Source organism: Physeter macrocephalus, unplaced genomic scaffold (assembly GCF_002837175.3).
Source record: "Physeter macrocephalus isolate SW-GA unplaced genomic scaffold, ASM283717v5 random_1764, whole genome shotgun sequence".
NCBI classification, from domain to species: Eukaryota; Metazoa; Chordata; class Mammalia; order Artiodactyla; family Physeteridae; genus Physeter; species Physeter macrocephalus.
The window spans coordinates 9,705-25,000 of NW_021146573.1; the positions used below are offsets into that span (position 1 = coordinate 9,705).

The following is a 15,296-nucleotide window of genomic DNA, read 5'->3' on the forward strand; positions in this document are numbered from 1 at the left end:
AGTTGAAACACCCAGGACAGTATTGAGTGTTAACAAGATACCAGGCCCCAAATGGAGTCACTTATGCTAAGCTCCACTTCACCAAACTGAGACACTTAATTACAGTTTTGGCTCTCCCAGAAATGGAATCTTAAACTAGTCAATCAGGAATCACCTGATCAGCAGTAGTTAGGTAATCTGCCTTATAGACCCCTGCCATCTCCTAGAGGAAAGTAACCTTGCAATAAGCAACCTGCTTTTTCACCTAGTATAAATTCCTTGTTCCTTCTCCATTGTGTCTATGAAAGTCTTTCATTTTGTACAGCTCCTCCAAGCTCCTTTCTATCTGCTACATTGGATACTGCCAGATTCGTGAATTGTTGAATAAAGCCAATAAGAGCTTTAAAATGTACTCAGTTGAATTTTGTTTTTTAACATGAAGGATATGGGCTACCTTCTTGTAGGATGGCACTTCTAAGCTGGAAACTCAGAGGAGAGTCCCCTACAGGCAGAGACAGTGGGAGCTGGTGATCCCCAGGTGAATAAGATATGGTTTCTGCCCTGGTGGATGGGGACAAGTAAATAAGACAATGCCACTGGACATAAATGCAACTAAATCATTCATATATACCATTCTTTATTCAAAAATGAAAACTCTCCTCTGCAAATTTATCCTTTTTAAAGCTGAGCTCTCTGGACCATTGCCCACCAGAACGTCAAAGTGGGACATAAGCCTTCCCTCCAGTGTACCCCCAAGGCGTTTGAAGGATGGGCTCAGCGTCCTCCTTGCTGCTGAAGGAATGTAGTTAATGAGTGCTGGTGGCAGACGGCTGACGTCCAGAGACTCAGCCTTCCAGTGATGTCCACTTCCCTGATCCCTCTGCTTTGCCTGGTGTCTTATTTCCCTCCGCTCTGGGGCAAACTGGGGCTGAAAGAGGACCGCATTAATTGGTTTGGGGACCCGAAGGTGGGGGAGGCTGGAGAGGGAGAAAAAACATGCTTTGTGTACTAGAGAAAGAAAAAGGAAAGTGAAATCCGAAACGCAGGGGCACAAAGCGACCCCAGGCAGACACTTTGTGAACCGCTGGGGGGAGCACAACTCGGTGGGTGGGTGGGTGGGTGAGTCACATGCCCAACCTACCATTCTCCTGTTCTGGTATCAAAGCCGAAGGCTCAAGGACAGGGACAGCAGCAGAGGGGTGGGGTAGCATCTGCGTCTCTACGCTCCCACAGGTCCCCCAATTCTCAGGCCCTGGCTCCCCACTTCATGGAGCCTCGGTCACGGGCCGAGGGCGGGTATGAGGGGCGGGGCTGAGTGGAGCTGAGGAATAAAAAAAGAGGTAATTAGCATCCTCCAATCCCATTGGCTCTCCGCCGGCCCTGCTTTACATACGCCCGCCCCGTTGGGCTGCCCGCGGCTTGCGGGGTTTTGTAGGGTTTGCAGCTGTCGCGGTCGTTGCTGCGCTTCAGTGCCGGGCGGGCGAGCGCTGAGCGAACCCCGGGCCGCGAACCGGGAGCCGGGGAGCCGACAGCCGAGAGCCAGCTGCCGGCAGAGGTGCTGCCGCGGACATCTGGGTCGATTTCCGTCCTACGAACAGCGAGGCCGGCTCCCAGTGGTTTCTGCGCCCAGCCCGGCCCGGTGGGGAGCGGGTCAGACAGTTTTATTTTGGAAGAAAGGGACGAGTCCGGCCTGAGCTTCTCCCCCGGCCTGGCTCGCTCCTCAGCGTGTCCCAGCTCCGGCCCGGGCTCTGGAAGATGACTCTCTGCTCTGCCCTGCGAGGCATCCGAAAGTAGTAACAGTAGGTAGTAGCGGCTGGTGGAAAAGTGAGCCGAGGCGGCGCGGACTCGGTTCTTCCCGCGCCCGGGCGCCCGCTTTTCCTCACTGCTGCTTCCCCTCGGCTCCCCGGCGGCCGCAGCATGAAGTGGCGCAGCGATGGCCAGGAGAGGTAAGAAGCCCGTGGTTCGGACGCTGGAGGATCTGACGCTGGACTCGGGTTATGGTGGCGCGGCGGACTCGGTGCGCTCCTCCAACTTGTCCCTGTGCTGTTCCGACTCGCACCCGGCGTCCCCGTATGGCGGGAGCTGCTGGCCGCCTCTAGCTGACTCCATGCACAGCCGGCACAACAGCTTTGACACTGTCAACACTGCCCTGGTGGAAGACTCCGAGGGGCTGGACTGCGCCGGTCAGCATTGCTCGCGGCTGCTGCCGGACCTCGACGAGGTCCCCTGGACCCTCCAGGAGCTGGAGGCGCTGCTACTGCGCTCGCGGGATCCCCGGGCAGGCTCGGTGGCCCCCGGCGGCCTACCCAAAGACGCTCTGGTCAAGCTGTCGACGCTGGTGAGCCGGGCGCTGGTACGCATCGCCAAAGAGGCGCAGCGCCTGAGCCTGCGCTTCGCTAAGTGCACCAAGTACGAGATCCAGAGCGCCATGGAGATCGTGCTGTCCTGGGGCCTATCGGCGCACTGCACGGCGGCCGCGCTGGCCGCGCTGTCCCTCTACAACATGAGCAGTGCCGGTGGCGACCGCCTGGGCCGCGGCAAATCGGCGCGCTGCGGCCTCACCTTCTCCGTGGGCCGCGTGTACCGCTGGATGGTGGATAGCCGCGTGGCGCTGCGCATCCACGAGCACGCAGCCATCTACCTGACGGCCTGCATGGAGAGCCTTTTCCGGGACATCTACGCGAGGGTCGTGGCCTCCGGGCTGCCCAGGAGCTGCAGCGGCCCGGGCCCGGGCTCCAGCTCCGGCCCGGGTCAGGGCTCGGGCCCCGGAGCAGCCCCCGTGGCGGATAAGGAGCGGGAGGCGCCAGGAGGGGGAGCGGCTAGCGGCGGCGCCTGCAGCGCAGCCAGCAGCGCCAGCGGGGGCAGCAGCTGTTGCGCCCCGCCGGCCGCCGCTGCCGCCGCCGCAGCCGCAGCCCCACCGGTAGCCGCCGCCAACCACCACCATCACCACCACCACGCGCTCCACGAGGCGCCCAAGTTCACCGTGGAGACTCTGGAGCACACGGTCAACAACGACTCCGAGATCTGGGGGCTGCTGCAGCCCTACCAGCACCTCATCTGCGGGAAGAACGCCAGCGGTAAGTGGCTGCGCGGGTGCTGCCCCCTCCCACCCAACCCGGCCAACTCCCGTCGTAAGTTTGCCTCCCGGCCCCCTCCCGCGTCCTTCCGGCTGCCCGCTGCTGTCTTAAGCCTCCGAGGGAACCGCCGAGCTGGAGGCGGCTAGAAACACCACTGGTCCCTCCTGCTTTCGGGATCCGCGTACTTTACGCCGCTGGTACGGTCCCACGTCCGAGAGGGCGCAGTTCCGCCCCGGATTCGGGGCGGGGCAGCGGCTGCCTCAGGCAGGCGGTGGGAAGAACCCAGCACCACCTTGGAGGCACAGGTGTGCGATCATTTGCGCCTAGTACATATTTCTGCCAGAGCCCTGTGTTTCGTTGTTGTTGTTTTTTCATTTTAAACATTTTATTTATTTAAATTTATTTTTGACCTTGAAGATGCCAAATACCCGGGCGCAGGAGTTTGGCTCCCTGGAACTCGGGAGGAGGCGCATTCCGCCCTCGCCGCCCAGTTAGCATACTTCCCCGCGCCCTCGGGGACACCGTCGGTGCGCGCAGGAAGGCAGGGCCCCGCGGCCGTAAAGGCAGAATGTTTGAGAGCTCGCTCGGCCTAGAAACAGTCGGGGAGAGGTGTGTGTGGTGAGAGGGTGGAGCGGGAAGGCTTATAGGTCCCGAGTTTTTCCGGGGCAGTTTTTGAGGGCCAGAGCTCACAGCTGGTGGCTGCTGCGCAATGGGCAAACCCCCCAGATTCCGACCTCTTGCCGCTGTCGGTTGGCTGGAAGGTGCAGCCGTCACCACTTGGCTTAAGGAGCGCCACAAGAGACCCGGTCAGGATGGGAGTGGGGCGGGGTTCCGAAGGGGCTGTCAGTTTAAGAGGTCGTTTCTAGCAGGTTCTGTCATTCCTTCCCGCACCCCCTGTTTTGAAGGCCGGAGCTGGGTGGGTTTGAACCTGCAGTTCTGGTGGCGGAGGGGTGGGGCCCGGGGCGCTTGTTTTGGAGAGCTCCAGCTGGCGGTCCTGCCTGTCTGCGAAAGCCGGAGCTAGACACTTCAAAGCTTCAGTTTTCCACAGGAAATGGTAGAAGCGTAACTGGACACTCCAAAAGCGAAATAAAACTTTGTTACATATTCGGCGGTTTGGCTGGAGGTTGCGTGGTTGGAGCTGAAATGCAGTCTTTCTGGGCAGATTTCATTCATGTTGCTGCCTGTCGTTTCCCCGGGGCTGCAGCAGAGATGCAGCGGGCGCGGCCTCTGGGGGGGGGCCAAGTGTGTGCATAGGAGTGTGTGCGTATTTGTGAGAGTCTGTGTGCGCGCGTCCGTGCGTGTGTATGTAAGTGTGCCTGTGAGTGTGCGCAGAAGCAAGCAGCTCCCGCAGAAGCCCTTCGGAAACAGAACCTCCAGTTATCAATCCCCTCACCTGGCTTTGGTCATCATTGGGGGAGGGGAAGGAAGAAGCAAAGCGCGTGCGTGTGGGCGCGCGCGCGTTTGTGTCGTGGGGGCAGGATGGCGACTTCCGTGTTGATCGCCAAGACTCCTCCGGCCTCTTTGCCAGAGCTCTTCCCCCTCTGCTGCCAGTAGAGTGCTAAACCTCTAAAGGGAGGGTAACTGTGAGGCTCCCCGTGCCTGCCCACCTCCACCCGTGAACTCCTGATGAGATGGAAACACCTGGGAGAAGGCATTGGTCTTTGTGTGTGCTTCTTCCGGAGGAGGAGGAGGATTCACCTGCAAAACCCAGGAGCTTTGGACTGGACCGTTCTTTGTTTGAAGCCCTATCCCAGTAAAAAGTGCAGAGAGGCGTAATTTTCTTCCCTCCGCATGCGCCCACCACCCCTGTTCTTATCCCCCCATTACAATCTACTGGCGCCCCCAGACCCTTACCTGCTGGAATCTCCTCCCACTCCTGTGTGTCCTTTGGGAAGAAGGAGCATTCCCCTTTGGGCTCCAGTTTGGGCTGCTGGGTGCCCTGCTCCACCTCTGCCTTGGCCATTCTCTTGAAGTTATGACTGTGGGTCATAACTCACTTTCCTTCTCTGGGTCTCAAGTCTCCTCATCTATAAAATAAGGGCCTAGATCTGTAATGCACCCCCAGGTCCTCTTGTAGCTCTGTCTGTTTTTGTTAGTAGCCTCTGCATTTTTTCAAATTGGTTTTACTTTTATGATCTTTAACATCTTTCAAAGACAGATTTTATGTTTATCCTTTTTGGAATAAGTATAATTTGAGGAAGGAGAAGACCGCAGAGCTGGTTTGGGACAGGGTGAATGTGTGGTGGTTAGGGTTTGCTGCCATCACAGCATTTCCCACACCACAGAGCTTAACTCCTAGGTTTCAGGGCCCCTTTGCCATCTCTTAGTATGAGATATACTGTAATTTCATTGTGATCTCTTCATCCCTTTTCCTTGGGCTTGTTAAAAATGGCAGGAAGCAGTAAGAAATGAACAGTTAATTTCTTAGGTATCTGAAACATACATTAAACATCAAATCTATTTCTTCAACTACTTTGCATGACATTCTTTCTGATATGCAAGCTTTATTAAGGAGCCCATGCCTTACATAATCTTTTTCCCCCTTTAACTCAGTAGCCTCACTTATTCATTCGTGAATTTTCATCAATATTTATTGAGCAGCTACTAAATCTAGGGGCTGCACAAGTACTGAGGTACAAGCTAATAACGGCTAACATGCATCCAACACTACTCTATATATTGACCCATTTACTCTTCAACATTCCCTTGAAAAAGTACTGCTATTATCCCCATGATACAGAGGAGGAAACTGAGGCACAGGCAACTTAACTGTTTTGCTCTTTAGTGACAGATGAGTTCCCTGCCTTCAGGCCATCCTCCCTGCCCTTCATTACCTACACAGTTGAACCGAGGCCCTTGATAGCCTGACAGTCCTTCTGTTCTAACACACCATATGTTCCTATTAAACTGAACTGGGCAGTCCTGGATTTCACATTTTTATATCCTCTGTCAAGTCTGAGAGGGCCTGGTACACAGTTGGAGCTTATTAGATGCCTGTTGAGTTGAGCAATCTATTGTGTAATATTGTACAATGATATCCTGAAAGAAACTATTGAATTCTGAGTTCCTTGAATCATCCTTTCAAGTCTTTTTACCTTGGTTGCCCATTCTTACTGCCATCTCTGCACCTGTCCGCCTTTCTAATTTGCTGCTGCTATGGCCCGAGGAATCAGGAAACGGATCATATGGGACTCATGGGGTGATAGCAGTGTCCCTTCTATCTATAGGGGTGTGGGTTCAGGGGTACTTGCATTTGTCAAAATGCATTGCATTGTAAATTTAACATATGTGTGTTTCGCTGTATTGCAAATTACACTTCAGTAAAAAAAGGAAAATAAAAAAGCCATAGGCATCCTTGGATGAAATTTTGTTTTAAATGCAGAAAGGATTTGAAGGGAAGACTGCAAGAGGCAGTGTGGTGTGATGAAAGGGAGAAGGGCTTTACACTTAGAAAGATCTAGCCTCAAATTTCGGCTCTGCCACTTTCTAGCAAGTGACTTAATTTTGCTGAATTTGTTTTTCTCATCTGCACAGTAAGGATTACAAAACGAAAAAAGACATGAAAAAGGAAGAAAACCCAAACCTACCACATAGGGTGATTAAAAGGATTAAATCGGATCAGATATGTGAAAACAGCTGTCACATTGTAGGCACTCGATAATAATGGCTCTTCCTTAAAAAACAGATTATTCAGGCTGCTGATAATAAGGGGATTTGGAATAGTCTCTTTCATTGCTGGGATCCCCAATCACTGTATAAACTTTAATTAACATGAGCCCTCGCCTCACCAGCACTGGTTTGGTGGGTAAATTGGTGTTCAGGTCTTTTGCTTTTCTGTTGCTCATAAACTAAATGCTTGCTCAGCAGTTTTGCTGCCTGCCCCCCCGGCCCCGCCCATCACCCCGTCCACCTCCCCGGAGCTGGTTCCATGGTACAGTGTTGCTGTGCTGGACAAAAACATCACAGAAGAAACCCAGCTTTTTACAAAGAACTGCAAAAGCTATCTCAGCAGCCAGCCATGTCAGTGTCTGTGCTCACAGAGCATGTTTTTAATTAACTAGCTTAATGTAAATTAAAACTTGGAATTCGGGTCAGTGGAGGGTTATTTGGTTTTCTATTCAGATTTGCCAGTTCAGTGCTGGGGCATTTGTAAGTAGAATGTTTCCTGAAACACACCATAAAAATAACAAAAAAATAAACAATGGCAGACCAACCTGGAGATCTGGGGTCAGGGGTGGGGTGGCTAATGGCCTTTGAATAGAAGAAAGCCCTCTGATTCTGGGTCTGTTATTATTTGTGACCTTGAGCCAGACACCAAACTTACCTATAAAATGGGTCTGATTATCATTTACTGAGAGGTAAATATAAAATAGTAATTGACTTTGGAGTCAGACACACCCATAGCTTGCATTTTCCCTGTCTGTAAAATGGGTCTTGTAATAATAATAGCTACACTTGTATAGTGCTTATTATGTGCCAGGCACTGTTCGAAGAGTGCTATATGTTATAATTGTTGTCGTTACATTAGCTATTATAAAAGGCAACCCCCAAATCTTAGGAGCTTAACACAATAGAAGGTCCTTTCTTACTCACTAAAGTCTGATTGCGGGAGGGGTGTGGTGGGAGGGTGCTGGAGGGTCATTTAAGTACCAAGACTGATGGAGAGAGTGCTTTCTTTATCTTCAATATGTGGACTTTAGGGCCTTCTTTGGACATATATCCAGCCAGTAGGTAGAGAAAGAAGGAGAGTATGGAGGATCTTAAGAAAGGTGTTATGGGCTAAGCCTGAAAGGAGCCTTCATCACTATGCCCATATATCATTGGCCAGATGTGTCACTGGCCCCCTTGGCCACCAAATATCTATGCGCCTCCTTCTTCTCACACACAAAACATGCTTCCCTTCCCCTAAGGGAGGATATTCATGTTCTAGCCAATCAGTGCTTCCAACTTAAAGTTCAAGATCTTTGGGTGAATTCCTGTCCTATCCATGGGATTGAAAATGGCTTCTCATGGTTCAGAGACCCATGAGCTAAAAGAGACTCATTATCTTCCCCTCTGTGCCCATATACCATATTGGAGGATAACCCATTAGGAAAAGGCAACAGTGGAAGACACACAGAAGTCACTGGCCCTTAGTAGTTATGAAATCTTGCCAAGCAGACGCTGTGTGACCATGCCCTGGAAGTGGGTGAGTTTCCTTGCTTAAGCCCTGATTCTGTTCTCTGGAAGCAGTTTCCTGGTTCATTGTCCTCCGTGGTTGTGGCTCTGCCCTGTGGCAGGATTTTCTTTGCCCATTATTCCTCTTGGCCACACTTGAAGTGGGTCTTGGGGAATATGACCTCCTTGAGGCTCTAAACCTTGTGTAACCTAGTTCCTGCCCTTGAACTTGAAGGGGCCCAAGGATTGTTTTAATGCTTTAACAGTAAAATGTTTTTAAAATCCAAGCTTATAGATTTTGCCAAAACAATTCCCACAGCAACTTAGTAGGATTTTCATCTATGACGTCTAGTGTGCCAGCAGTCAAAGTTATTTCCTAGACCTAATTCTCAAGCCTGGATTATTTCTTGGCTTTCTTAACCCCATACCTCTATTTCTCACTCAACTTAATGACAGCTACCTTGAGGCCATCAGGCTTATGTGGTGGGAAGCTTATACACTTCATCTGATATTTATTTCACTTAGAAGTCTGCTCAATCTTTACTCTTATTGTTTGGGATCTAGGAATATTGTCTTCTTCGTGTCTCCACTATTCCTTAACAGTTTTACTTGCAAACTGACTAATTCATGCCTGAGATCCTCTCTTTCCCTAATACCTTGCTAAACTCAGCCAGGAACAAGCAGCAAACTCTCTTACCATTATTTTTCAGTCCTTTTTCCTCTAGCGCTTACAGGCTCAGTAGGCATGAGTTCTGCCTTCTAAGTTATCATAGGTGACAGTTTAACCAAACCTTTTATTGCTGTATAACATGGCGCTCCAGTTTTCCAGCCTCAAACATCATAACCCACCATCTGACTTCTAAGCCAATGCCACATATGTAAGGAACCCACTTACAGTGTCAATTTCTTTATTAGTTAGGATAATGCAAGCTGTGGCATCAGATAAACTCTAACATCTTAGGGACTAAACACAATAAAAGTTGTTTTCTCATTCATGTTGAGTCCAGTTGAAGGTAGGGGAGGGAGGCGCTGTGTTCCATGGAATCTGATGGAGGGTCTGCCCTCTGGAACACGTGACTCCCAGGAGCTTCCTTGATTGGGGGCAACAGTGTGGAGGTTGGGGATATTTTTATAGGCGAGTCTTGGATGTGGGTATATTAATTGCTTCCACATTCCAAACACCAGAATTTAGTCATGTGGCCTCAACTAGATATCAGAGGCTGGGAATTATGGTCTCTGGCAAGGCAGCCACTCCCAGCCACAATTCTGTACTGTTAGAGGGGCATCAATTTTTGGTAGAGTGCTAGACATCTCCGCCATCATATATTAACTATTTGAATCCTCACCACAACTATATGAAATAGGTGCTATTATTATTATTGTTCCCATTTTACAGGTTAGGAAGTCAATTAGGAAGTCAATTCAAGAATTTGACTAAGGCGACACAGCTAGCAAGTGTTTGGGTCACATTTGAACCGGGGCAGTCTGGCTCTGGACTGCCTTATGGAATGTTTATGAAGATCAAAGTAATGTTAAAATAATAATATGGTGGGTGCAAACTGTTTTCCCCAGTGTCTTGTACATGGTACATACTTAACAACTGTTATTCTTTATCTTTATTATTCTTGTTATTATCATCCTGTTCTGGAAGTGGGATGTTATATGGATTAACAACAAATTGGTGTGAAGCTCTCAGGCATGGTTAAAATATGAATCCAAAAGAGCGGGTGCTCCAGGCAAATTGTACTACATGCCTGTCTTCTCCCCTCTGCCACCCCCTGCATTTCATCCACTGGGGAAACTAACAGTTGCTGAGCCGGGTACTGTACGGGGCCTTTCACACACGTTAGCTCATTTAATCTTCACACTGTTCTTGTGAGGTGGGTGTTTCTTATCCCCATTTTATTGGGGGAGGAAACTGAGGCTCAGACAGGTTCAGTGACCAGTCCGAGATGCCATAGCTACTAAGGGGTAGAGTTGGAATTTGGGGTCCAGAGCCTGTGATCTGAACAGCTATGGCACAGTGGTGAAATCCGGTTCAAATGAGACTCTGAGAGGATCCCAGATGGACTCCAGGGCAGCTTGAGGAGTGTGTGGAGTGGAAGCGGGGCTTGCCCTGGTGCTGCTGGTCATGGTTGATGATCCTCCTTTGTATAATATGTGGTCATAGATCTTTTTTTTAGTCCCTGCTGGCTTCCTCTTCCCTGGCTGCCCCGTGAGTCACTGCCCAGCTGTCCGTGACGTTGCTATGTAGCCTCCTCAGCCGAGACCCTGGAGCAGCGGGTGGCTTTGTGGCCTCCAAGGGACAGCTCCTTCCATATCCTGTCTAGCTGGGTAGGCTCAGTGCCAGAAGGAGCTCAGGCCTTCTTACCAGAACTGAATGTAGAAATCTGAGGCTTGGTGGGGAATCTGTCCTCCCTGAGAATCACAGACTGGGTTTTCCCAGACTCTGGAATTAGGTGGACCAAGTCTCTACCACCCATAAGCCAGGTGACCATGGGCAAGCCAGTTAATCTTTCCGAGCCTCAGTCTCCTCATCTGTTAAATGAGGATAATGGTAGTGCTCCCCCCTCCACCACTGAGGGTCTTTGGGGGCATGAGTTAATTTATGTAAAATCCTCAGAATAATATTGAACATATCATAAAAACTCACTGTCTGTTAGCAATTATTATTAAGTGCTTAAGAAGTGCCAGCCTCCTTGCTTAAAGATCTGTTCTCTGTACCTTGCTTCATTTACTGAGTGGAAGGTTTTAAGTAGTTTGCCAGTAACCAGACTTACTTGATTTGACCACTCACTAGCTGTGTGATATTGGGCAAGTTACCTAACCTCTCTGTTATTCAGTCTTCTCTTTTGTTAAATGAGAAAAATATTAAAACCTAATTCTTAGAGCTTTTGGGAGGTGCCTGGCATGTAGAAATTGCTTAATAAATGTTGGCATTATTGGATTTTATTATGTTCATTAAGACTTTTTCTACAGGCACTGTGTTAGATGTGAAGCAACATGGTCTCTGCCCTCATGGAGATTGCAGGCCTGTAGTGGACTTAGTTTTGTCATCAAACAATCAATCATGCAGATATAAATTTACAGCTGTGGCAGTAGCTACAAAGGAGAGATGAATGGGGCTGTAAGAGTCTTTACTGAGGCTCTGGATGTAGTCAGGAGTGAGGAAAGGAAGCAAGGAAGAGTGAGGCTTGAATGAGGTTGAAGAATGGTGTATTTGGTTGAAAAGGTAGAAGAGTACTCCATGAATGCAAGCAGAATGTGCAAAGGGCCTGTGGCAGAAGGGAGTTCGGTAAGGAGGAGAGCAGCCAGTGTGGCTGGAATGGGAGAACCAAGTGAGTGGAGCTGGTTAGAGGTTGGGCTAAGCATCTATCAGATTAAGGAGTCTGTCTTTCCCAAGGACACTGGAGAGCCTTTGAAAGCTTTTAAGGAGGGAGATGCTGTGATCAGATTTGTGTTCTAAAAAGCTCATGTTGGCTGCAGTACAGAAGGCAGACAGGAAGGGAAGGGTGAATGTGGGAAGGCCAGTCAGGTATTGTTATCACCTCCATCTTACACAAGAATCTGAGGCTATGAAACATTTAGTAACTTTCCCAGAGTTGCTAAGACAATAAATCGCAGAGCAGGGATTTGAACTTGAGCCTGAGGGACTTCACATTCCACCTTCCTCCCACCCATGCCGCGCCTCATCGTTCAACTCTCACATTTTACAGATGGGAAAACTGAGGCCCGGAGCAAGATACTGCCTTGCCCAAGGTCACAAGGTCACATGGCAGATCTGGACCAGTATCCCAGGTTTCTGGATTCTTAGCCCATCTCCCCTCCACTGTGATGCATTGTCTCCTCCAAACCAGATCACTCCTGGGAGGCAGAGTGGGGTGAGAGGCTGCCTTGATGACAGACAGCAGTTTGGGAGATTAATTTGCCACCTGGGTGTAACGTTGCGGGTTTTACTCTACGTACGTCTCACAGCAGAAGGGAATGCTAGTCTGGAAGCTTGCAGAGGTCTCCATTAGCTTGAGCCAAGGAAAGCAATTACTGTGCAGATCAGGTGTGCTGAAGGTAGAATCAAATTAGTGGTTCCCCAGTGCATTAACATCTGAAAGCAAATCAGAGAGGCAGCTCTACAGAGTGAGTGGAACCTTAAGGAGGCTGAGGTTGCTTGGATTCAGTGGGGGTTCTTGGGTAGTGTGTGCCATTGTTTCTTCCTAATCCCAGCTCACAGTGCCAGCCAGGGGCTCAGGATGTGTGTGAGAAACGCGCACACACAGATCACCTCCTGCCTCCCTCTCTCTCTCTCTGTCTCTCCCCGTCTCCCTCTCTGTCTCACGCTCTCTCTCTGCCTCTCTGTCTCTCTCTCGATACCTCTAAAATGTCAAGTACTGGGGAGCATACATGGATACATGGTTTTTCCCTCCCTCGGCCTCCTCCCTCAGCCCCTTCAGCCTTTTTCTGGCTGACTTTGAGGGTTAGGGCCTGGGTTCACCCTTGTGAGCAAAACTACACATGGTTCCTGCCCTCATGCAGCTTGCAGGCCTGAGGCAGGTTTAGTTGATTCACAAGGAATCACCCAGATGTAAAACTGCACCCATGGCAGGACCTACTTAGGAGCGGTTCATGGGGCCCGAGGACAAAGCCCCCTCTGACGCGGGCTGAGTCAGGGTGCCCCCCCCTTGTGCTTCTGGGCTGGCTGTGGCCAGCACAGGGAGACTAGACATCTGGGGCCCAGTGTGGGGTTGGGGTTAAGACTCAAAATTCTCTTCCCATGTTGGAGTTTGCCATCAGGGCCGGCAGGGGAGAAGGGCCGGGCATGTCCTCCGCGGGTCGGCGTCTCCGAATTCTGCATCTGTTCCTCTGTCTTTAGAAACCTACCCTCACCCCCACTCCTGCTCGCTCCGTCCTGCAGCTGCCATTTTGGGGGCCAGTTTATGAGTCTCTCGATGCTTCATATTCAGATCACTGGGGCAGGCTGGTGCAGGTGTGGGACCAAAGGCTCAGTTCCAGGGGCCAGGGGTGGGGCCCCAGCCTCTCTCTGCATCCTGACCTCCTCCACGCCTCCCCACCTGCTTCCACTGCTGTTGCTGATTTGGTTGCTGCTCCAAGTCCTCCTTCCTCCCAGCATGAGAGCTGTGGATTAAGGAACAGACCAAGAGCAAGCGGGTGATTTCATGGCCTCTGATGGTCCCATCATGTGGAACCTCTGGGGGCTGCTGGGAGCCTGGGGAGGGGGGAGGAGGGGGTACAGGAGGGGAGACGGGTCCTCCAGTGAGTGGGAAGACCTCGGCTCAGGCGTAGCAGGGGGTACCCATGCTGTGCGACCTTGGACAGGCTGCGATCTCTCTGAACCTGTTTTCTCATGTAAGAATGGGAAATCATGATACTACCAGGTTCTGGTATTCATACAAAGTTACAAGTGTCAAAAGAGGCAACACTTTGGAAAACCATTACCAGCACTTAGTAATGGTAAAAGCTAACACTGATTGAGTGTTTACCCCTGTGTTAGGGTTCTGCAAAGAAACAGGAGTATAACAGGAATTGGCTCACGTGGTTATGGAGGCCAAGAAATCCCGCAATTTGCCATCTGCGAGTCGGAGAACCAGGGCCCCAGGGGGCCTCTGGTATAGGTCCTGGAGTCCGAAGACCTGAAAACCAGGATTTGCTGCCCTCGGGTTTCCCAGTAGCCTGTGCAAAAAAGGAGCCATCGTGAGCAGATACACAATTCAGTGTGATGGATGAGACAAATAAACTAGCTGCTGTAGCTGTTCCTGGGGCTCAGGCCCGAAAGAAATTTGTCAGCAGGAGGCTTGAAGCAGTTATTAAGTTGTACTTGTGACCTCACATGTCAGCCTCTGATTGGTAAGAAAGAATGAGGAGGCCCTCTTCTTGATTTGCAGTGTCTCTCTCCCCTCCCTGCTGCCCGCACCTCCTCCCTCATTCCTTACAGAATGTCCAGTTGTGGTGATAATGTGTGTTCACAGAAGGCTGGGGGTGGGCAGCGTATCAGTGTCCCTCCTGTATTTGGGAGGAGGGTCTTGGGGTTAGAATCTGGCCTTGGAAGCTGATGTCTATGTCACATGGTCCCTAGAAACCAGATATGAGTTCATTTGAGTGAAAGTGTACAAATGCTCCTCTGGGTCGGGGTCAGGGGGAAGCATCCCGTGTACTGAGCCTGTAAATGAGGTCCCCAGCAAGCCGGGCTATGAGTTTGGGGAGGCAGGTGGGGCCTGGGCCTTGGAGAGATTGGCACCAGTGTGGTCAGATCAGATGCACTTGAGGGTTTAAGGACAGAAGAGGAGGGCATGAGACCCACTGTGGAACAAGCTGTGTGATCTCAGGCTAGCGATTTAGTCTCTCTGGGCTTGGTTTCTTATCTGAAAAAAAACAGCAGAGTTTTGAGGCTCAAATGAGTCCTCAGATGTGAAAGTGATCTGCAAGCTGCAAGATAATCATTCATTCATTCAAAAAATGTTTATTGAGAGCCTATTATGGAAGAGGCATGGTTCTGGGCACTTAACATACATCAGTGCACAAACAGACAAAAATTCTTGCCTTCATAGAACTTGCATTCTAGTGGAGGGAGACCCTAAACAATCAACATAAGTGAATAATATAGGATGTTAGAAGTTGATATCTACCATAGAGGAAATAAATCAGAGTAAGGGGGATCTGGAGGGCTGGTGATGGTGGGTTGTAATTATAAATAGTGCGGTCAGGGTGGTCTCACTGACAATGTGATGTTGGTTCAGAAAGAGGTGAAGGTGGTGAGGGATTTACCATGTGAGTACCTGTGGGAAGAGTGTTCCAAACAGAGAGAATAGCCAGTATAAAGGCTCTGAGGCAGGAATAGCAAAGAAGCCATTGTGATGGAGAGAAGTGATTGAGCCAAGAGGGATAAGACAGGAAAACAGAGAGTCCCTAGGAGCCAGCTTGGGTAGGTCCTCATAGGCTATTGTAGACTTTGGGTTTTGCTCTCAGTGAACTAGGAAGCCACTGCAGGATTTTGACTCAGGATTTGAAGGTCTGACTTGGGATTTAAAAAGAATCACTTTGGGGACTTCCCTGGTGGCACAGTGGTTAAGA

The 15,296-nt window shown here is 50.3% G+C and overlaps 1 protein-coding gene across 1 annotated transcript; it reads left to right on the forward strand.

The window, feature by feature from the left end:
- Window positions 1–1,439: 1,439 nt before the first annotated feature.
- LOC114485416 (ankyrin repeat and BTB/POZ domain-containing protein 3-like) lies at window positions 1,440–3,202 on the forward strand. Its single transcript, XM_028486810.1, has one exon. The coding sequence runs from the start codon at window positions 1,913–1,915 to the stop codon at window positions 3,200–3,202; it is 1,290 nt and encodes a 429-aa protein (XP_028342611.1). The 5' UTR covers window positions 1,440–1,912.
- Window positions 3,203–15,296: the final 12,094 nt, after the last annotated feature.

What these genes read in the sequence shown, in the direction of transcription:
- LOC114485416 (XM_028486810.1), top strand. Translation starts at nt 1,913, where the DNA reads ATGGCCAGGAGAGGTAAGAAGCCCGTGGTTCGGACGCTGGAGGATCTG.